The sequence below is a fragment of the Ascaphus truei genome, chromosome 5 (genome assembly GCF_040206685.1).
Source record: "Ascaphus truei isolate aAscTru1 chromosome 5, aAscTru1.hap1, whole genome shotgun sequence".
NCBI classification, from domain to species: Eukaryota; Metazoa; Chordata; class Amphibia; order Anura; family Ascaphidae; genus Ascaphus; species Ascaphus truei.
Genome location: NC_134487.1, coordinates 94,853,704 through 94,877,450, shown reverse-complemented (window position 1 = coordinate 94,877,450; position 23,747 = coordinate 94,853,704). Strand labels below are relative to the sequence as shown.

Genomic DNA, 23,747 nt, shown 5'->3' with positions numbered 1-23,747 from the left:
AATAATATGTAATCCATGTCAATGTCACTGTATTAATGTTGGTATTGTTTATTCTTTGCAGTATTCTGCCAACAATATGAAAAAGATAAAAGGGTCTCTGTGTATCCCGTTTTTCATCAGTGAATGAAATTCCCCCCCCCTCCCCTCCCCTCCCCTCCGTACCCCTCCCCTCCCTTCCTCACCCCTCCTCCCTCCCCACCCCTCCTCCCCTCCCCACCCTATTAATTTTATTAAGACTGTAGTATCAACCATCAAGCTCAATGGGTTGATTCTAGTTGCCAAATCTAAGAAACTCAATTAACAACTTTGTTATACAGTATTTAGTTCCACCGAACTGACAAATAATATTTTTGTACCACCGCATTTGCCCTCAAAAGGGCCGCACATTACACAAACATATATGTTGAACACTATAAGTACTCTACCTCTTGTCTTCTACACAGGGAATTAGTGATTAGCAAACGAGGAGTATTTGTCAGTGCACAACAATTAGGCTGCACTTATAGTGACTGGTGATGGCGACATCGCTCCGAAACAAATCCATTGACTCTGCCGCAAGCGCTTATAGTAAGCGCGACGGCGACGGAGCGACAGAGCGATCAAAATTTTTGAAGCCGTGTCTATTTTATTTTTTAGAGAAAGTCGCCACATGTGACTGTCTCTAAACCAATCAGAGAACGTGGCCCGCCCCCTTTTGTGATGTCACTGGCCTTGTCACCGGCGACGTCGCTTCAAATCAAATTATAACTTTTGCTGGTGGTGACGGCGACTGATTACGTCATCTGTCGCGTCGCCAGCACTATAAGTGCAGCCTTAAGCAGTTGAGGCAGCAGGAGAAGCAGGAGAAGCTGCGATTCATACCAATAACATCTACTCTCCCTCTCCATAGAAGAGAAAAAAAGAGTGAACTGATGGGAGGGGGGGGGGGGGTGTGAAACCCCCGAGGACCGAAATCGGCCCCTGAGCAACTTGTGGCCCACCGATGCTGTTAAGGCACAAATACAGTATGAATGATTTCAATGAAAGTCCCATTGTGAGGCTTTGCTATGCAATTCAATTAATCTCTGCAAAGGAAACCACATATAAAGTAGATCTGCTACAGATCTTACTGAATTGTAAAAATTTAATTTTTGCCACGTTTATGATATTGAGTCTTCCCCCATTCAGATTTGCAAACCACACTGATTTATTAAAAAAGCAAAACTACTGCACATAAGTTAGGAAATTATAGCATTCTTTTTATCCCCACTAAAAAAAAATATTTTCTGTGCAGATTTCATATGATGCAGACTGGCCCTAAGAATCCTATTTAGAGCTGGATATGAAAGAGGACATTTTTCTACTAAAATTACCAAATACATCTCGTAGAAAGTGACATGTTATTTAGCGTAATTAATCAAAACACCTGTATAAATACAATGGGGTCTATGTAGAGTATCAAGGCAATTTTGGTGCAAAAACAGGGCATTTTCCTCCTGCCCCATATATCAAATCATATTTCTCCAATAGTGCTCCACCTGCCCTAACTTGCGACTTGGGGAGTGTCAGTAGTAAGAGTTAGGCAGGAGTTACATGGTGCACATATTATAATGAGATGTATCATATTCTGTGTCTCTGTGAGTCATTTTATTTCCCTTTTACTTGCCCCACAAATATCTCCATATCTGAAGTGGCGTAAGTTTGACATTCGGATCAGATGTAAGAGCAGTTCTTACATATGCACTGATCTGGACCAAACTACAGAGCGGGGCTTCTAAACGCACTTTTCTCTATATTGCTACATGGACCCCAATATACTGTATGCTGCTTAAATCTACACTGTTACTACTGTGTACAAAGATGATTATATTCACATAAAGGATAAATACATTTAACACAGTCCTTGTCTTGAAGAATAAAGACCTCTTACTGAACAAATCACAACTATCTTTTTTAAATGTTGTCATTCAGGTGCAAAATTGATTTTTGATATTGATTAGCTTTGAATGAAAGAGAACACTAGGGAAATGTAGCTCATGTGACATGACAAAGATCAGGTCTAATACATAGAAAGTGTGTAGTGACACACTGCATGTTGCACATTGTAACTGCTTCAAATACAAGAAGATTGTTTCCAATCTGTCTTTGATGCAGAATGTTAAACAGGAGGCCTGTGCTCTTAGTCTTCCCTCAGAATTTGATATGCTTAATTATGTATTACAGTACTTCAGCTAAACTATGAATTCTACTTAAATGTTTAAAAATAAATTAACTAATTTATGATAAAAAAATTTGATCATTTCTTTAAAGGATTTTTTTTAGAAGAAATGTAATGTAACCAAAGGCTGGAACAAGGTGCCTTTTCACAAAGCTGTGATAAGTGGTTTTAAGTGCGATAAATGCCCTTATAGCGTGATACTGCCTGCTCTATTCTATTTTAATCAGACTTTAAAAAATGGCCTTCACTTCTTGGTGAATCCCGCTTTTGGCTTCATGTCTTATAGCATGAAAAAAAAATGCATTGTCGGATGCAAAAGACCTGATTTTATCACTGCTTTGTGAATAGGCCCCCAAGTGTGTGGTGATGGCGGATGGTAATATAATACTTTTCATTACCCATTCACTTACTAAAAACACTATTATCATAGTAATATTCTGAAAAATCTTTATAGTGCTTTCCTCATTAAAAAGTTTGTGAGAGGTAACTTGTACAGATAGGTTCCTTACAGATAAATATGTTCTTCACTAATTTCCTTTTTATATTCTCTTTGTAATGTTTGTGCCACACTGGGCTGTAAAAACATTGTTGCTTGAAATATATGCAGAACTCTCTAGGTGTAAATGTAATATCACCTAGTTATGAGCTCATTAAAATTGTTAATTACAGAAAAACCCTCCAGTTCCAAGTCTTTGTAATCATTTTCACAACTGCACTTAGCTAAACCATAACTCATTGCATTAGGCATTTCAACCTCATCTGCAACCAATCTGGGTATTCTAATCTGAAATCTGTAGCCAGATTAGATCATATCTGACTTCTTTAACACATAGGTGAAACAAATGATAGGCATTTGGACAGTAGGAACCTCAAGCAAATGAATTTCTTTGACTTTTTGATATACAATATACTGTTTTTGAGGTGGTGTGTATTAAAAATAATTCTGCGATGTTATACTGTACACTTTCGTATGATTTTTTTTATGCCTTGTCATAAACAAATACTCTTTCTGGAAATATGGGGTCAGGATTTGTTAAGATCCAATAAGGAGGGGTTTCGTAGGAACAGAACAGCCGCATTTACTGCCATTGAATTGAATGGCAGTTAATGTGGGATTGAGCTGCAACACCTATTACTGGAGATTAGTAGAGAGGGGTGAACCTGATTGAACCTAATCCACCAATTGTTTTACCTAAATACTTTCTGCACACCAAAACCCATCTGAGGATTGGGTACTAAAAATTGGGCATTGACTTGCACCACTGTCACTGTCTATTACCATATCTCCAAGGGATATCTATTTTGTTTAACTCAGATAAGGATTGTAACCTTTAAAGGACTTCAAGCACAAAGTAATAATAACGACTGAGGGCTATGAGCTACTGAGGCCAGGTGAGATTAAATAAAAAACAGGTTTTCTGAAACACACAAGTAAAAGCAGGGTGAAGCACAGCGAATAAAGCAGATGCAGAGAGAAAATAACACAAAAAAGTGACCTGGTGACTTAAGTACTTATAATCTTATAAAGGACATAGATAGTGGGATATATTTACTAAGCAGAATTTCAGCTAAACTATGTGATTCCAATGGTATGGATAATACACTCCTCGGATCGGCATGGTTCAGTACAGCTGAATGGGCTCTCACCTCACCGGCAGCATCAGCCCATCGCATTTCTTACACGCTCCTCTCTCATCCACTTCTGACATCACATGTTTTGGTTTGGAGTCAGCTGATACCCTCTCATAACCCCTTAGGAAGTGACCAGTAGTGTTGTGAAACACGTTTGGTGGAACTTGTGAGACTTGGATGAGTGTCAGAGTGTCAGAGCAATTACAGCTTGAGAGGGTATCAGTTGACTTCAAACCGATGGGATGTTGCTGCCGGCCAGGTGAGAATCCAATCAGCTTTACTTAACCACGCTGATTGGAGGAGTGGATTATCCATACCCTGGAAATCTCATAGTTGGGCTGAAACACCATCCACACATCTCATTGTCACCAGCAAGTTGGGAGGAGAGTTAAGGCTATGGAGTCCCATAGAGCAGAGAACTGAGGCAAGCCGCCAAAGGTGAAACACCAGCAGCAAAGGGATCGTGCCATCCGTATCACCTGAGAGTCAACCTCACTCTTAGCGAGACAAACTGGGACAAGGAGTAGAGCCCATTGGATCTATCAGGATTTTTTACCTCGCAAGCTGGAACTAGGGTTGCTTGGTGACTTGTCCAAAAATACTAAACACAGTGGTGAAAAGTGCGCCGCTCCCGAGAATGGTTGGTGAGGAAGAACTTTATTTATAAATGACCTGACTGTTACGTAATTTTTTCTAAATTTCACTCCAAGTATTCTCCAATTTGCACCAAATTATATTCTATTTCGTAAAAAATCTGGGGAGGAGTCTTGGGAGAGAGTTCCCTTCCGAGGATTTTGTAAGGAAATAGAATATGAAATAATGCAAATTGATGCAAATTGGTGCATGCTTGGAGTGAAAGTTAGAACAAATGATGTAGTGGTCAGATCATTTATAAATAACTGACCTGCAGTCATACTGTACATGACGAGCAATACTAATCTTAATGCTCCTCCCACAAATTCCACCATTGTTGCACCCCTCCTCATCCTCTCTCCCTTTATCCTCTCACCCTCCCACCCCCTTGTCCTCTCACCCCCTCCCCTCATCCTTCCCTCATCCCCCTCCCTTCATCCTCTCATCCCCCCTGTCTTCATCCTCTCATCCCGCTCCCTTCATCCTCTTTCACCCCTCCCTCCTTTCATCCTCGCAACCTCCCTCTCTGTCATTACCACCCCCACAGGACAGCCAGAGAAAACACACACACACACAAAACAGTACAAGTACAAATACACACACACCAGGACAAAACAGAACAAAGTCACATAGGACACAGGAAGAACGCACAGAGGACACAGTCTCACCTCTCTGCTCCATGCTTTTCATCTGCTCTTTGGCCCCACAGCCAGGCTCCTGTCACCTCCATCCTGATTGGCTGCTGCTGTGTAATGCAGCCAATCAAGATGGAGGAAACTGCCCAGCCCCCTAGCAGCAGCAACTCTGCTCTGTCCCTTCTCAGGGGAAATCCCTGTTTCTTACTAAGTCCGGAGAGGTTATACCGGACACATATATGTCTGGTATTATCTCTCATTTTTTACCAGACATAGTAACTAAATACCGGGCTTTCCAATTCAATACCGGACACCTAGCAACCCTACCTGGAACATACAGCATACACCAACCAAATCAGATATCAACATTTCCTGATGCAAATATGACTTTCCATATATGAAGTAGACGTTCCCCATCTAGACGCACCTTTATTGGGATCACCTTTTGAGCCAATCAGAACTCTAACATTCGATCATTCTACAATTCCTCAGAGTATTACTACCTACTGTACTAACAATGCATATTGATTGTTAAAAAATGTTTATAGTTAAAGTAAATTAAAAGTATTGGTTATGGTGTGATTTTTAAAAAAAAACCTTTCAAACAGTGGGTTACATCTCTTTGGATATTATTATAGAAAGGTGCATACAGTATTTATAGTATGTAACCAAAACAGTTTTTACACATCTGGGTTCAATGTAAAAGGTATTTCTTCCTTTTTTTTTATACTGTAGCACAAGAACAACATTTCATTTCAAGATATGGTCTATGGATTTGTAACCCCCTGTAACACACTTGTAGTCTCTATTAAAACGATGTGCAGTGCTTCTTTTTTTTTTAATGATAAACCTTTTACCCAATAATATGAACTATTGCATAGACTGAATTTTTATTAGGTGAAGTGATTTTTGTGGCAGAGCAAACATGCTGACTCAGTAATGAGTGATGAATCCCCAGCTAGTTGAAGGCTAAATATGGATTTCTGTACTTACACCTTAAGGTCAAAATAAAAAAAAATGTCATATCTGTTGCTAATCAAATTAACCCCTGGTTTAAGGTAGATGCTGTGCTCTCTTGTCCATAAAAAAAATAAACCATGTTAAAAAAGATGAACTACTTGTGGCATAGAAGCACTTACTGTACATTGCAATAATACTCAACTGTCATATTTTATTATACAATATTACTCATTACCATTATTTTAGGTTCTCTGCTGATGTAGAATGTATGTGATGTTTGGAAATATCACAAGTTTTTTCTTCGGATATAAACACACAAATTTGTGGATGCCCAAATGAAGACCTAAACATTTTTTTTTCATGTTAACAAATAATAAATGTAAAAAGGTATATGTTTGTATGTACTGTATGTGTACAAATTAAGGATGGGCACATTCACAGGTTCAAATCGAAAAAAAACCTCAATTTAGGGGACTCAGATTTTCTAAACCTGAACTGTCTAAAATCCAGGACAGAAACTAACCAAAACACAGTTCTGCCTCAAATTCAGATTCTAGTCCCACTCCTGATCATGTAATCTTCCCCTGTGGCTCAGTCTGGGATCTTTCCATTACATAACCACTCGCTAAGGGAATGGTACCCCAATTTGCGAGCAATCTATCACTGAACTTGGATGATATATGTAGAAATTAAAATGTAACCTTTATTGTAAACAACTGATAAAATAAAGGGCTTTAAAATAAACAATGCAGTGGCACCTAGAGGGAACAAATGAAGTGTAATAGCTCTGGATAGGGAATAAATCCCAAGTGGAAGTGTTCAATAAGCACCACCAGTCTCTACTTTCTAGACTCATTCCATAGGAACGTCAGTACCTAATTGCAATCATACCTTGTAGTAGTGCATATTTATATACCTATTCAGGCAGTAGCAGCTCTCTTTTGGCAAATGCTACATTGTTACCTTTTTGGTACAATAACCGTATCCTGGGGCTATTTAGGTTTAGATTGTTAATGTAGATGAAGGTGTTCTCTTTAGGGAGTTGATACAATATTTACAACCCCCTAGGTGCTTTTCCATTACCATGGTTATACTGTCGATGTACTAATTAGCTAAGTGTTCACTCTTATTTACTGCCTAACAAATCGGTATAATGTAGTTTCCCTCCTGCTGATGGGAACTGCCACAATGCCACAATTATCATACAGCTGTTCTCTGGGTCAGTAGTGCCTGCACAAATCTGCTACCTTAAGATCCTAGCTCACACATTCCATCAGGTACTCCACGTTACCATTTTATTAATCCACAGTTAATTCGTACCTATACAGTAGGCTATTGCCATTTTTGGTGATTCACTACCAAACCACTCTACTTTGGCATATCTACTTTTGTATTGTTCTGGGATTTGGTGGATATATCAGCAACCACCAACTCAAGTTAACTTTAGTTCTATTTTGAGAACTTTGATATACCCAGACCAGCTCAAGGCATTTTAGCCATGATTATTATTCATACCCTTTTGTACTGTATCTCCTGTTTCCTTGGTAGTCGGCTAAATTTAGTCTCACATGCAGTGCTTACACTTGAAACACTGTAATTGAGATTTATTCCCTATCCGGAGCTATTATACTCCCATTGGTTCCCCCTAGGCGCCATTCCATCATTTATTTTTAAGCCCTTTATTTTATCAGTTGTTCACAATAAAGATTACATTTTAATTTCTACATATATCATCCAAGTTCACATTGGGGTTCCTTTCCCTTCTGGAGTTGTTACAGTCTTTTTGCCCCAATAGCACCCTCACATCCTTTATTTTATTTCATTATATTTATGTATCTTTTTTATTTATATAGTGGGAATAAGTGCTTCAGATATGAGAGTAACCATAGGAAAGGGAGTCCCTGTCCTGCCCAGCTTACTATCTAAGTGGTAAGTAGGGAGAACATACAGAGATAGTAGGAGGGCGTTCTTGTAAGTGTGTCTTTAAGAGGCCATGGTCAGTGCATCTGAGATATATAGTTATGTCTATTTTGTTGAGCATAGACTTAGATTTATTATTACAGGATTGAAACGGGGTCTCCGGAGCTGAATTGTGTTAATTTCATCTGCTTAAGATATTTACCTCTGTAGGGGATGCCGGTATCTCTTTAGCCAGGGAGCTTCTATGCCTAATGGAATGGTGGCTTAAATGACCCACGTCATGTGGGCCAATAGGAAACAATTACATCATCCCTGTAGGGCCATGTGAGCTGGACATTTAAACTCCACAGGATACCTGCACCCTTATGGAGTTAAGTATCTATAGAAACAGGAGGTCCCTAGAGCTGAATTTAACACAGTTCAGCTCCGGGGACCCCCTGCTTGAATCTTGTAAAAAAAAAAAGAGAGAAAACAATCATGCAGTGATACATGTTTTGCCTGGGGTAAGTTTCCTGTGTTTTGCTGGCCCAACCTCCTCTGACACCAGAATCCAATCAGCAGAGGAAACAGGGCCTGGCAGGACACAATATGCCTTGTAGACCCTACAGCAGCACTGGAGGAGGGAGGGACTCTCCTCCACCATGTCATTATCTGCTCTCCATGTCACTCTCAACTCCCCATATGTCACCCAATCGCCCCCTCCCAACATTAATATATGTATATATATATATATCCACACACACAGGAGAAGGAGTGGCTCAGTGAGTAAAGACACTGACTGACACTGAGATTGCTGCAGGAGAGCCTGGTTCAATTCCCGGTGTCGGCTCCTTGTGACCTTGGGCAAGTCACTTTATCTCTCTGTGCATCAGGCACCAAAAACATAGATTGTAAGCTCTACGGGGCAGGGACCTGTGCCTGCAAAATGTCTCTGTAAAGTGCTGCGTACAATTAGCAGCGCTATACAAGAACATGCTATTATTGGGATGGGACAATTGACCTGGGCCCGGTGATAATAGGGGGGCCCAGTCAGCTTGCACTGGAAGTTCTACATCTGGCTGCTGGGCCTATGTTGGCTACAGGGCCCAAGCTCTGCCCAGCAGCTGTAGTGGGGCTTGTCCCCTTAACCCTGCGCCCTGCTGGTCAGTGCCAGAAGTAGGGCCAGTCTAGAAGTCTGGCCCAAAGCAGGACCGGAAGCCTCCTCCCACAAGGTAAAATTCTTGTGGGTGGTGGAGAAGGACGTGTGTGTGTGTGTGTGTGTGTGTGTGTGTGTGTGTGTGTGTGTGTGTGTGTGTGTGTGTGTGTGTGTGTGTGTGTGTGTGTGTGTGTGTGTGTGTGTGTGTGTGTGTGTGTGTGTGTGTGTGTGTGTGTGTGTGTGTGTGTGTGTGTGTGTGTGTGTGTGTGTGTGTGTGTGTGTGTGTGTGTGTGTGTGTGTTTATTAAGTGTGGGGAGGGGGTTTTGAGTGTGATGGAGGGGGTATTGAGTGTGATGGAGGGGGTATTGAGTGTGATGGAGGGGGTATTGAGTGTGATGGAGGGGGTATTGAGTGTGATGGAGGGGGTATTGAGTAAGAGAGAAGGGTGTGAGAGGAGCAGGATGTGAGAGGAAGAGGGGGATTGTGTGAGGGGGATTGTGTGAGGGGGAGGAGAGGGGTAGTGTGCAAAGAGGATGGGGAGGTTGGAGTGAGAGGAGGGAGAGGGGTGAAAGGAGGAGGAAGGGAAAGTGGATTGGGTGAGAGGAGGTGCAGGGGGTGAGAGAAGGAGGATTAGGGTGATAGAGGAGGGAGATTGAGTGAGAGAGGGGGGTGGGTTGAGTGAGAGATAAGTATTAAAAATATATGTGTGTATGAAACAATCTGTGCAAATTTTGACCACGTAAATCTTCACCCCTTTTTTTTATTTCTTTACATTTTTCAAACAAATTTACAAACATCTAGTGCCACAAAGTTGCTAAAGTAATATACAATGTGGCCAGTAGTAATAATCTTTACTTTGTATAATACTAATTTACTAATTTAAAAAACTATATCACTTTACAGGATCTTTATTTTTTTTATTTATTAATACTTAAGTACTACTGGGGTTGCACAGCACCCTGTGGTTCCATAAGAGGATCAAAAGGGTGCTGCAGGATGTCCTCAATACCCAAGAACAGGGAGAGAGCAGGGCAGTTGCTAGGGTGCTGAGCAGTTTCCTTAATTTCTATTGCCTCCTGTTGAGCTATGCAGCCAATCAAGAGGGGGTTTCAGGAGCCTGGGAGTGTGTGGTCCAGCTGAAGAGAAGGAAACAGCATGGGCCAAGAAAGAGGAGTGTGTCTGATCTGTCATGTCCTGTCTTGTGTCTCATGTAAATCTCTGCCCCCTGTGATTCTCTGTGACTCTGTCTCCTGTGATTCTCTTCCCCCTCTGTCTCCTGTGACTCTCTGCCACCTGCCTCCTGTAACTCTCTGATTTCTCTCTCCTGTGACTCTCTGCCCCCTCTGTCTCCTGTGACTTTGACTCCTCTCTCCTGTAGCTCTCTGTCACTCTGCCTCCTCTGACTCTATGGCCCTCTGCCTCCTGTGACTCTGTCTCCTGTGACTCTCTGCCCCCTCTGTCTCCTGTGACTTTGACTCCTCTCTCCTGTAACTCTCTGTCACTCTGCCTCCTCTGACTCTATGGCCCTCTGCCTCCTGTGACTCTGTCTCCTGTGACTCTCTGCCCCCTCTGTCTCCTCTGTCTCCTGTGACTTTCTGCACGGCCAACCTTAGGCCTTGGATATTGTAGGTGCACACGCGCAACGGAGTGCATTGGCGTCGCACGCACCTGTAGCTTGAGCGAACTGTGGCCTTTGGGATTTCTAAGATGCGTGCGACAGGGAGGCGTGGTAGAGGCGTGGCAGAGGTGTGGTGGAGGTGGGACAGTGACACAAGGCTGGTTCCCCCTCATTGGCTGAATCGCCTCCGTGACCCAGCCATCGCACGACAAACACAAAATTGTTTATCTCGCAAAAAATCTGCCACACCGTTGTGCTTCATCGCGCACATGGTTGCGCGCTCTATGGCCTGCCTCATTGAGGTGTGGCATTTTGTTTGCGCTGCACGCTCACCCATGCACTCCCATGCAGTATGGACGCAGCAGCCATTGCAGACCCAAGGCGGCCTGCTGGAAGCGGGACCCCCACCAGTAGAAGAATTAAAGGTACTTATTTGCCAGCCCGGGTGATTCCTTGAAGTGTGGCTCTCCTCAGGACGTCACATTGTCATGACAACGCGGCGTCATTTAACGTTGGGTCACCATGACAACATGATGCTGCAGGATGAGAACCACTCCGGAGAAGGTAAGACCCCACTCTACATACATACCCACACTTCTCTTTCCTTGGTGTTGGTCCGGGGGCCATGGGCCATGCTCTCCCTCCTCCAGCTTCCTCTTCCAGTCAAGCGCAAGTTGAATCTCTGCACCAATGGGCAGAGGGAGACGAGAGACTGTGGTGCCCCCTGAATTTGCAGGATACACGGCAACTGTCTTTCTTGCCTTACCCTAAGGCTGGCCCTGATTTTTGTCTTCCCTCTGCCCCCTCTGACTCCTGTGACTCTCTGCCCCCTGTATCTCTTTGACTCTCTGCCTCCTGTGCCTCCTGTGACTCTCTGCTCACCCTGTCTCCTGTGACTCTTCCCCCCTGCCTCCTCTGACTCTCTTCACCCTTTGTCTCCTGTCACTGTGTCTCTGTACTGTGTCTTTTGAGACTGTCCTGTTGTAGGGGTGTCTCAGCAACCTAACACAGTGATTAGGGCTGCCAGAGAGAGAAAAAAAGGTTGAAAACCACTGTATTAAGGTATACTGTAGGTCTTGCTCACTGTACAACAATAAAATGGGCTTGTTACTGCAGTTTTCAAATGGATATGTTCTCATATCAGAATTGTAAGTAGAGTTTTAATGTTATGCAGTGTAACTGGCAGCAGACTTTCGATTATGCAATAGTGATAATTAAAAGTAATTTTGGACACTTTTAGTGAACATATGTTATGGTATTATATTCACAGGATAGATGAACATTCATTTTGGATTAATTAGTGTGACATTTGATCGATAATACTGAATAAAGATAACGGACCTCATCCCTTTCTTTTTCTTTAATACTTGTACAGCATAGTAAAATAACTCATATTCCCCAGTCAAAAAAATATATCTTTTTTTATTTTCTAAATACCAATTATAGTTTGAATAATCATTTGCGTAAAACTATATTCATCAGTGAGCTTAGCTGCTTTTAACATGTGCCCTACTTTGGAGGTGTTTCTGTTTTTGACATATATCTTCAGTCCTTGACAGTCTATCTTTTCTGTTTTTATCTTTGTATCATCTTTACTACTACAGTACATTTTGAGGATATAATAAATAAATTGTTACATTTATTTTGTACATTTCTAAATGACACTTCTCATGGCTGTTTCTGAACATTAACTAAAAAAAATCAATTTTTTTTTTTTTTTCAGGTCACTTGGAGTTACACAGTTTTCTCCAATTCATGCCAGAAAAGCCTTCCCTTGCTTTGATGAGCCCATCTACAAGGCCACATTCAAAATAAGCATCAAGCATCAGACCTCCTATTTATCATTGTCAAATATGCCAGTGGAGACTTCCGTTTTTGAAGAAGGTGGATGGGTTACGGATCATTTTTCACAGACTCCTTTAATGTCCACATATTATCTTGCATGGGCGGTGTGCAACTTCACCTACCGTGAAGCTACCACAAAGACTGGTGTTGTAGTAAGTATATGTTGTGCATGGCCTACATTTATGTTAATATTTATACTACTGTATTTAACAAACTAAAATATTTATATATAGATCACATAGATAATAGCAGCAAGAGTATAATATATTAATCATTTCATGTAAAACCAAATATAAACCAATATTCACTGATAAAATACAGCAAGTTAAAGTAATGTGGAATACAACAAAATGAGACTAACTAAAAATATACATTGTATTGTATTGTATGTCTTTATTTATATAGCACCAAATGTGTACACAGCGCTTCACAAATAATACAGTACAGGGAATTATAATAATACAATAAACGCAGAAAAATCAGACCATAGGAAAGGAAATCCCTGCCCCGAAGACCTTACAATCTAAGTGGTATGATGGAAGACTTACAGAGAGAGTAGGTGAGGGAATAAGTGCTGTAGATGACAGTTCTTGGCCACAATGGGTGGTAGGAGTGACTGTGGGTATGGGACAATAGCCATGAGTGCAGGCAATTGGGATGCTTGATTTGTGGGGCGAGTTTTAAAGTTAAACAGTATTAAATCAGAAGGTTAACACCATCTACAGGGGAAGAGATGGCATTGAGGCATGGGTGAGAACAGGGATATATGTCTGGGTTCAGGCTTAGGGGAGATCCCCAGCAGCAGGAAGGGGTAGATAGAGGATGTGAATAGAGGATTTGTGTGGATGTTTTTTATTGAGGGGTAAAGAAGCTGTTGAGGGAGGGGTGTATAAATAAAGGTACAGTGGGTAGTAGGGAAGGTGGAGAGAACAGAGACGTTCACAAAGGAGGGAGGAAACAGTAAACAGAAAAGGCAATAGGGAGGGCATAGTGAGATGCAGGAGGAGAGACTTCCCAGTTATTGGAGGATATGAAGAGTACAAAAAATCACAGCATTTAGAAAGTCAAGTTCTCACAGTTGCAAAGTTATTGTTGTGGTGCAGAGTCCAGATCTTCCTCTAATCCTCACCTCCAATTTCAACTCCAAAATTAACTCTACAGACACTTTAAATGTGACACTTTAATGTTACACGCAGTCATATGGCTCACAGCCAAGATAGACTGTCTTAAATACTCTGATCACATGCATTTGACTAGCAATTAAGGGAGGGGTTTGCCTAATCAACTCACAGAAACATACCCAATAGTTAATTAGATTTTAAGTTCTGTTGCAATTGATAGGCGAATTCAGCTCACAGAAACATACCTGTTTGAAGAAATTAATCAGAAAGCAGATATCCAGATATTCAGAAAGCATCCACGATTAAAAATATAGAAAGAAAACATCCAAAGATGATAACTCCAAAATGAAATCTACAAACACTTTAAATGTGACACTTTGATGTTGCATACATTGGTACAAGTTTGAGTAAGAACATAGACTTTTCATTTTTATTTTTGCCAACCGTTCACATAATGTAAAACAGGAAGGGGGATCGCACAAGAAACAGTGTGTACTGTAATTCAGAAGTATTAAAACTGCAGTTCAAGCTGCCATTTTATTTTATTTTTCTCCATTCAATATGTTCATCAATACAATCTGCACACTGACAAATGATTAGCTAAGTTGCTAAGTCTCCTATGTTCGATCAGCGAAGATTCGGCTCGGGGGTTCATTAAATCTCTGTTAGTGCAGCAGAAGAGGAACAAAGATGCAAAGTTCTGTGTGGAAGATCATGTGACCAGGCAGTCACTAGATACAATTGGTGCACTGCTAGAGTGATTGCAGGGCTCAAGAGCCAGAGCCAAATTCAGAAGAGGACGGGCATGAGACTTTGTAAATGGTTGCTATAGAAACAATAATGCTTGTTACATTAGAATACTGTACATTAAAAATGTTTTTTTTTTTTAAATGCTACAAGTATTTTCTCATAGTACAGAACTGATTTATTAAAAAACACACATGTAGGATATTGCTTGAACTGCAGCTTTAAACAAAATGAAGGTTTGTAAAGCAATCTATAATAAATCAATTATATTTAACACTACATACTGTAGTATTTACCTTTATTGGGTGCTCATATTGTATAATATTTTGTCATACTATTTCGAAACACTAGCTGAGAGGTCAGTAAAAGAGAAAACAATAGTGAAAATTACCGATTATCCCCTGAGAAGTCTTCTCACAGAATAAAGTACATGGTATTGTTGTGAGTGAAAAAAATGAACTTTCACAGCTGCGTGTCGTTTTGCTGCAGTAGATTAGATTGCTGTCTATCTGTCAGCTTTCAGTAGACAAGATATTTCTGTCTATCAAGTTCAGATTAATGTGTTTTACTTTCCATTCCTTGATGCCTGGCAAGGATGAGTCAGTCATTCAATGGACTATTTGCCAAACAAATATAATATTTAAATATCGGGCTCTGATTGGCCCTTTGGGGATCAAAGGGAAATAACTGTGGTGCCGACATCAGGTGGGCCTTCAAGACTGGCCAAGGCTCCTGGGAGGACCGGTAAACTCACAAAATCTCAAGTAGACTCAGGATACTATCTGAATTTTCCATGTATCTGAGTACTGTGCAGGGGGAATCAGTCTGTTTAGTGTCGACCAGTTGATATGAATTTGTGCATCTGTATGTATGTACAAGTGAATACTTCTATCATTCTGTGTATGCATGCAAAAATGCAAGCCGTATAATCCCCTATTTGTCCACTATGGCCCTATGCTGGGTCCAACAATTTATTTACTTTATAATTTTATTTTATAATCCATGCTCTTTATATTCTATATTTCAAAGTTTTCCAGTGGGCTACCTCAATGTTTATTTATATTCATGTATGTCAATAAATGTGTTACTTAGATGCAGTATGTTTGCATTCTCCAGTGCTATCAGGGATGTGGATATCATCCTCCCTAGATGTAGATGAAAAGGACTCCCCCTCTCCTGTTAATGTTTAAGCATACAGCCTTTAGTACTCAAAATCCTGGTTGTGGGGAATGTAGATGTTTATCCTTGTCTTGCTAAAACTTGAGGCATTTCCACACATCGGTCTGGTCCTTCAGTGTCATCTCCAGAACTTCACAAATTTCAGGCACAATTTTTACATTTTCCTGCTCCAATAGAAACTGTAGAATGTACAAGGTAAAATAGGTGTGAAATAGATAGAAAACATTGTATTAGTTTGTCAGTATTCTTCTTTGAAAGACTATTAATCATGAGGAGTTACCATCAATTCAGCATCTTTACAAGCCAATGTGTTTGGCACTATCACATGGACAGCTTTGTCAAGGTAATGTAAGACAACCTATGACACCCCTTGTTTTTCTATATACACTGCCTCGTTAACCCTTTCATAGCAGTTTGCATCCCTAGAAAGCGTATAGGTCATTTAAAACATAATTTTAGAAAAATAAAAAGTTTAACTGAATATGTAGAGTAAGAAAATATATATATATATATATATATATATTTAAAATAAATAGGTTTTTTTGTCGCAAAAATATAATATAGATTTTTGAAAGTATTGTATCTACCATCATACAGGAATAAATCTTGCTAACTTACAGTGGCTACAGAGTCAGTTAGACAAACGCATGACAGTGAAAATCTTTATTGAGTTCTATCAGGCTCTTTGTGCCAGTTGGTACAGTAGATCCATTTAGTCTTATCCTGTACTATCTTGCTGTCTAGATCATCACCTCTACGCTGTCTATGTACCCTATAAATTACCTTACAGATCAGAACCTTGGTAGTGGTGTCGTTTAGATATTTACAATTTGTCAATAGACAAGTGCAATATCACTTAGATATTCTGACATATATATATATATATATATATATATATATATATATATATATATATATATATATATATATATATATGCTTTGTTTTTTTCTACATAATTTCTACAACAAGAGCATGTTAACAAAAACAACCCTGTCCGTGTTACAGATGATAAAGGGTCTCATCTGATATATCTGTCCCTCAAAATTGTGAAATAGTTTTGCTTTTGTACCAAATTTACAAACATTGCAAATTCCTCAAGGTTAAATTTCTATGTGTTTGCATGGATTCACTTGGTGTCCACTGCCTTTATAATGTGGACTGACATTTAATATTAATAGGCCTCCTAAGGTGACACTTGGTTTGGTAGACAGAGAAGGTCCTGTAGTGTTATCCATTAATAATATGTGCCAATGTTTGTTCAAGATTGATCTGATAGCATCTTGTGCATTATACTGTATTTGCAAACAAATGTAATAATACCCTGCTTTTCTATACATTATATTAGAAACAATTTTTTCTCATATACTTTAACCAATATCTTTTCTTTGTACAGGCGGTCTTTGGGTATCCGCCGGAATCCATCCCGCAAACCGCCGATTTTAATACTTGAATATATTGTTGTACAGTAGCAATGATGTTCTTTCTGTCCATAGTACTGTATCAATACAGCTCTATATATCAAAGCCACATTTGTGGTTGGTATAGATGTTATGATCTCACTGATTTTCTCTGTCTTCCACCACCGAAGAATAAAATTAGTATAGGAGGGGGTCACACTTGGCCCCCATTGCCATCCTTTGTGGCTGTAGGAAATACTATCTATTTAACATAACATGATTGTGGTGCAAAATAATTCAAAGTGAATCTAACATTAGATTATATGATTCCCCTCATCAATAACTGTAGTAGTCAAATATTATTTAACATTTTAAATCACCAGATTATGTGGTATATTTATGTATAGGGACTGTACATCTAGAGTTAGTGATTGAATTGACTGGTTGAATGACATTGATTTTTGTAAGTAAATCAGTGGTGTTTCTGATGCAAGATGACAAACCAAAAACAGACATTTGTAAGTAATGATCCAGATAATTACATACATTATCTAGTTGGGAACCCGTCCCTGAGATTATGGATCTCTAGGTGGGCCTTAAGAATATATGGATCAGATAGAAAGTTGGCAGAATAGTATTCTGTTTAAATTAGACTGTATTTAGATTAACGGTATTTACCAGGATCTGAACTAATGGCATTCTGATCCAAAGCAGATAGAATAACATTATCCAAAGTTTCTTTTAATAAGTACTGTAGGATCGGCGGGCAATTTCTTATACTGTAGCATTGTTTTTTTAATAGTTTCAAACAAATAATTCCCTTGCGATATCTTTATAAAGCTTTGAAATTGTCACCCTTGTCTGGAGTTTATGATAATCTTTAATTTGCCTTAATCAATTTACAGTAGGCTGACTCTCTCTTCTGTTAAATGTAGGGTTGCCAGATGGCTTGTCCAAAAATACTGGACACAATGCTAAAAAATGTGACCCCCCCCCCCCCAAATACATATAAAAAATACCCTGACAACATAATGTCACATGACGATGCTTTGCCTTGAAATGATGCCGCAACGCTGTACAAGGAAGGCTGCTTTTCAAGGATTCGTCTGGCCGGTATGAAACTACAATCTACCCCTGGACAGGAGTGAGAGGAGGTAATAAGGCAGGAGAGGCAAATGTCGTAGGCAGAATGGTGTTGTCATTCAGGGGTATATTTCAGGATGAGGACTGATTTGTAAGGGGGCACAGTATCATAGAGTGCTTTGTAAGTCAAAGCTAGGGTTTCAATTTAATTCTAGAGAATATGTGTAGATAGTGTAAAGAAGTGTAGCAGAAGTGGAACTGTGAGTGAGGTAGATGAGTCTTGTAACAGCATTTTTGATGGATTGGAATTGGGACAGGCTGACAAGGGAAATGCCAAATAAGAGATGGTTGCAGTAGTCAAGACGCGACAAGAGGAGTGAATTAGTATTTGAGTTGCGTTATGAGTGAGAAAAGAGTTTATATGACCCTTATGCAGGGGGTTTGTTGTGATGATGAGAAGATTGTGGTATTATTGACAGCGGGGAAGAGTTTGAGTGTAGGGATGACAGTGGAAGGGAGAAAGATTTGTTGTGTTTTGGATACGTTAGGCTTCAGGAGGAGATTGCGGACAGGTAGTTGGTGACACCAGCATAATGATGATACTGAAAGTCAATTAATTTATTAGTTCACCATGTGATGAGGTGTAGAGTGAGAAGAGCAGAGGGCCAAGGACAGAGACATGTGGGACCCTGATCCTGAGAGGGTGTGAAAGAGAGAAGAAACTAGAGATGAAACACTAAAAGAACAGTTGGATAGGTAGGACTTGAAACAGGAGAGAGCTGCGTCACAGAGGCCAATGGAGTGTCGAGTATTAAGGAGAAGGGGGTGATCCACAGTGTCGAAGGCAGCAGAAAGATCCAGGAGAATTAGTGACAATACACTTTAAGTGAAAAGATGTATGATTGTTTTTCATTTAGCCATTTTTTGTAGCCTCAATTTATCAAATGAAATGTTACATCTACAGAGATTTTACATTATTCAGTTTACATTTCTTAATATGTATTAAAAAGTGTTCTACAGTTACAGACTACAGTGAATATGCAATAGTGTAAATTAATAAACAATGCAAAACAGGTGAATGTGCTTCTATAGCTGTGATAATGCATTTAAGTAAATATAGTCATTTAAGTTGGTAAATTTTGTTATTTATATGATTACAGCATGTATTACTACTGTGAAGCGCTATGTACATTCATGGCGCTATGTAAATAAAGACATACAATACAATACAATACAATCAATTAAGAAATGAAGTGACATCGGATTTGTAAGTAAAATATACATTATAATGAAAGGGGGGAAAAAATGTAAATTAAACAATTACAACATCTAAATTCAAATAAATTATGTATTACCCCAAGTGTAATTTGCAGTGTAAACGAAAAATAGTAAAGAGAAAGAAAACATTCTTCTTTTTATAATTTTAATTGTTTATGCATCTTGAGACATCTGACCTGCTGGAAGCTTGTTTTAGTGTCTTGTTTTTAATTTCAGTTCTGTACACTGTATTTATGAACTGCATCATGTTATTTAAGATGATCTACAGGTAGTTTACAAACAAAATATATAAAGTATGTAGCCCCCGTTCCCGTGTCTAGGGTGACTATGTGTGGTGCGCATTACCTGATAGGCTCACAGGAGGCCTGATCCTCCACTTCAGGGAGCCTGGGGTATACCTGATTCATTCCGGTGACAGCGCCTCCACCTGTGAAAGATCCTAGCACTGCTGGATACCCCTTGCACAGGACCCAATACAATAAATACACACACTTGTATAAGATAACAGGTTTACTGAACACATATAACACTATAACGGAATGACACATATTAGGTCATCCTCGCACGACCGTAACCACACAGTGTCCCAACCACCTTGTCCACAACCTGGTGAGGTTTTCCCCCAACGTACTGAGGTGCCCATGGCACCTAAGCACCCAGTGTCCACAAGAGCCACAACCCACCCCAAAGTGTGCGGTAGCGCTACCCACATGAAGTGTGTGTTATAGATGGTGCACTTGATGATCTTGATACCACCAGCTGAAGAAAGAGGCCCATCTGGTCCCAAACCGTCTCCGTCAGTGATGGCGTCCACCTCTATGTGGGGTGGAATCCGGTTGGAGAATCCCACCGTGAAGATAGTATCTTATCATGAGATGGTGGTCTGGTCCCAGATCACAAGCCACAAGTACTGTACGGCGTCGCTGTGTCCCTGACACTATAGGCTCTAATTGGGGCAGTATCCTAATCTAAGAGGGCCTGTCACTGAAGCAGCCACAATCTGTTTGGGTCTCAGGGCTACCTTTGGACTAAGGGGGCAAGCTAGGCCTAGTCCAGGGAAGCACAGCTCCCTTGACAATACATTCTCTGTCCCCGACCCCCTTCTGACTGAGCGCACGGTCCCAGCACACCAAATGTATCTCCTGGTGCAGGGGAATGCTGGAGACATTTCAGTGACATTTCTGCAGAGACTAATGGCCCATCGGATTAACACAGCAGGGGTCCCTGGAAGTCCCATTCAGTTTGAATGGGACTGCCAGGGACCCAGCTGTAATCCGATTGGCTATTAGTCTGAGTGCAGAAATGTCAGGGAAATGTTGCTGCATGTACCCAGCATGTACCCAGCATGTACCTAGGATGTACCCAGGATGTACCTGGGTCTTGTTGGTGATTGCCCCAGATTTGTTTTAGAATACTCGTCGGCACTACAGTATACATACTGTCACACAGAATCATCTAAAACCTGTGTACATTTAGTAGCATGAGGACTCTCCACAGACAAATAGGGCTCATAGCCCATATCCTTTTGAAATCATAGGCGGCACCAGCGTGGCCTGTTTCCATACTAGTGGCCCCTACACTTCGGATTGGAGTTGCATCAAACAACTGCATCAAAATCCAGAGACTACAGTGAGATTTTGTTCAGGTAATCAAGAGGGAATGGCTTGCTGCTGAATAACACAAGGCAGGAGACATACTGTACTTTCAGTGCAATGGCTAGGATCATGGGTAAGCCACATCTGCTTGTATACCACTTGCCAAATGAGCATATTGTAGTGTTTGTTGACTTCGGACACATCTTTTTCTTAGTCCGGGAATAAGGAAGCCTGTGAATCCCCGTACCAAGAGGCATCAGTAAAACAAAAAAAAATATGTAAACCTGACTATTTACCAGTAGGACAAAAATAACTGATGTGAGGAGGAGAGCAGGGAGTCTTTTAGGGCTGGTGAAGCCCGATTCATTGAAAGTTTTGTCCTACCCTCAACTGGGTGGGCTTAATCCCAATTTGTTGGTACTGGCATAGAAGGGATGTAGAGAGAATATAAGAAGGTAAAGACAAAAATGGAATAATGCATGAAAAAATGCTTAAATTGTATTAAATTGTAAAAATAATCAGGAAACTTAAACTTAAAATTATTAAAAAGATATGACGAAAATCATCTTTGGGCACTGTGGCGTTCTGATTCTAAATGATTTTGGGGTTTTGTATTTGGTTTTGGAATGTAATGTAATGTTCTGGTTTCACACACTCAGTTCTTTGCCCTCTCTATTGCACAAATAGAGAGAATGGAAACTTTCAGTGCTGTTTGTAAAACTGCTTTTGATCAAGTATGAACCTTGCAGGTCTGTTAATATTGTAAGAATTCACCCTACATGCACTTTTAGGTCTTGTTTAACAATTTAAAATACATGTTTTATTTCCCTCTTTTTAAAAGAACAGTATATGAGATACAAGCCCTAATAAATAATATGAGCACAATTAAATAACATGAACCAGATGTTCACCATTTTCACTGGTGAAATAAATAAAAACTCTTTACTATGGTCTAGTGTAACAGGGACTTATCCCTGTTTAAATAGAGCAGCCTCGGAGTACTGAGAATCCAACAGAGAGATTGTTGATTGCAGCCACTCAATTAAGTAAGCAAGATCCAAACAGGAACCGGAGCACAGCCTCACCAAAGCAATGTGGGACACCAAGAATAATTTCAGAGATTTATTGGATTAAAAGCACATAAGGACAAAGTCCTGACAAGCACTCTGACATGTTTCGTGCACAGGGTGCTTTATCAAAAATATGTAGGGAGGACCATCAGGCCCCTAAAGAGTAGGATCACAGAACATGCTAGGTTAATAAAAAAAGAAGGATATTGGCGGGGGTATTGCTAATTTTTAATTTTTTGGAGTGGAACATGTTGCTCTACCCAAAAAGGGAGGGTGATAGATTGAATTCCCTCAATAAAAGGGAAATGTATTGGGTTTTCACACTGGATACTCTTTACCCCAAGGGTTTAAATGTTGAGTGGGAACTTAGGCATTTTTTGCTTGAGTGACAACTAAGAGTATAATTTAGAAGTATGGTTCTTTATTTATATACACATAGACTCTTAGGCTAAGGCCCCGCTGCCTCAGACCACGCGCCCGCACTGCAGACAGGCGGCACGTGGAGAAGCACCTGACCACTATCTGCGGTCTGTAGGGAGCCGGAGCTGGAGCGGGGGGCGTGGCCAAAATGGGTTGGGTGGGCGTGGCAATGACATCGGGGGGCGGGGCCATCACACTGTCTGTGCAAGGGGTTCCCTCCCCGCCTCCCCCCTGTGCATCTGCAGACACTATGGGGGTTAATCTGCTGACGGGGGTTAGGGGGTTCTTCCCTCTGGGCTCTGTCTCGGCTCACACAGTATGAGGAGAGTTTCCCTCTGTCTCGGCTCAAACAATATGAGGAGAGCTTCCCTCTGTCTCGGCTCAAACAGTATGAGGAGAGCTTCCCTCTGTCTCGGCTCAAACAGTATGAGGAGAGCTTCCCTCTGTCTCGGCTCAAACAGTATGAGGAGAGCTTCCCTCTGTCTCGGCTCACACAGTATGAGGAGAGAGTCTTGGTGCTGCACAGTTCATTTGGAAAGCAAATCGCTGCTTCCCCCCCCCCCACTCCCTGAAGCCTCCCCGCTCCCCGAAGCCTCCCCTCCTCCTCTCCTCATTGGCTCACAGCCACACCACGTGACACGTCACCGCTCGAAATTACAATTCTCTTGCATCCCCTGGCGGCTGACGTGTCATCAGGCTTTTTGGGTATACTCTTTACTCTGTGTGAGAAGGGGTTCTTGCATGTTTGGCATACACAAATGTATATATACATCTTCTACTATCATATTAATGAACTTAGTTTTTGAATTTAATTAAAGACAATCATGGTATCAGTCCATTTTATTGCAGTTTAGTCTTTACACTTGTATACAATTTGTATATGATACATTTAGTATGCTTAAGCTATGGGATAGTTCTGGCGTTGTGGATATTTTTTGTTTATGTTTATTTTTAACAGCGACATTCTACATAAGTATATGTCTTGTACTATAAAACTCTTCGTATTGTGGTCTGTAGAACAAGCCTATATTGGAGATTAGATATGTTTTTACGTGCTTGTATATGTCTAAATATTCTCTGTTTTTTGCATTGCTAATTGTAACTCTGACTTGTAATATGAGGCTCTATTCAAGTGCTCCTCGCCTATTAGGTAATTAAACTTGAGAATCGGCTGGTTAAACAGGGAGTTACTCTATAACAAGGCACTGTTTATCCTGACAGATCACTCTTTGACAAAGCGCCCTGAGCGTGAAACGCATTAGAGGATCTGCCAGGACTCTA

At 40.6% G+C, this 23,747-nt stretch overlaps 1 protein-coding gene across 1 annotated transcript in view; it reads left to right on the top strand.

The window, feature by feature from the left end:
* The window catches only part of TRHDE (thyrotropin releasing hormone degrading enzyme), a 930,657-nt gene that overhangs the window by 64,571 nt on the left and 842,339 nt on the right, over positions 1–23,747 (top strand). The window contains exon 2 of the mRNA XM_075600229.1: positions 12,454–12,727. Within this exon, the coding sequence (XP_075456344.1) occupies positions 12,454–12,727 (274 nt within the window). The remainder of the gene's footprint in view (positions 1–12,453; positions 12,728–23,747) is intronic.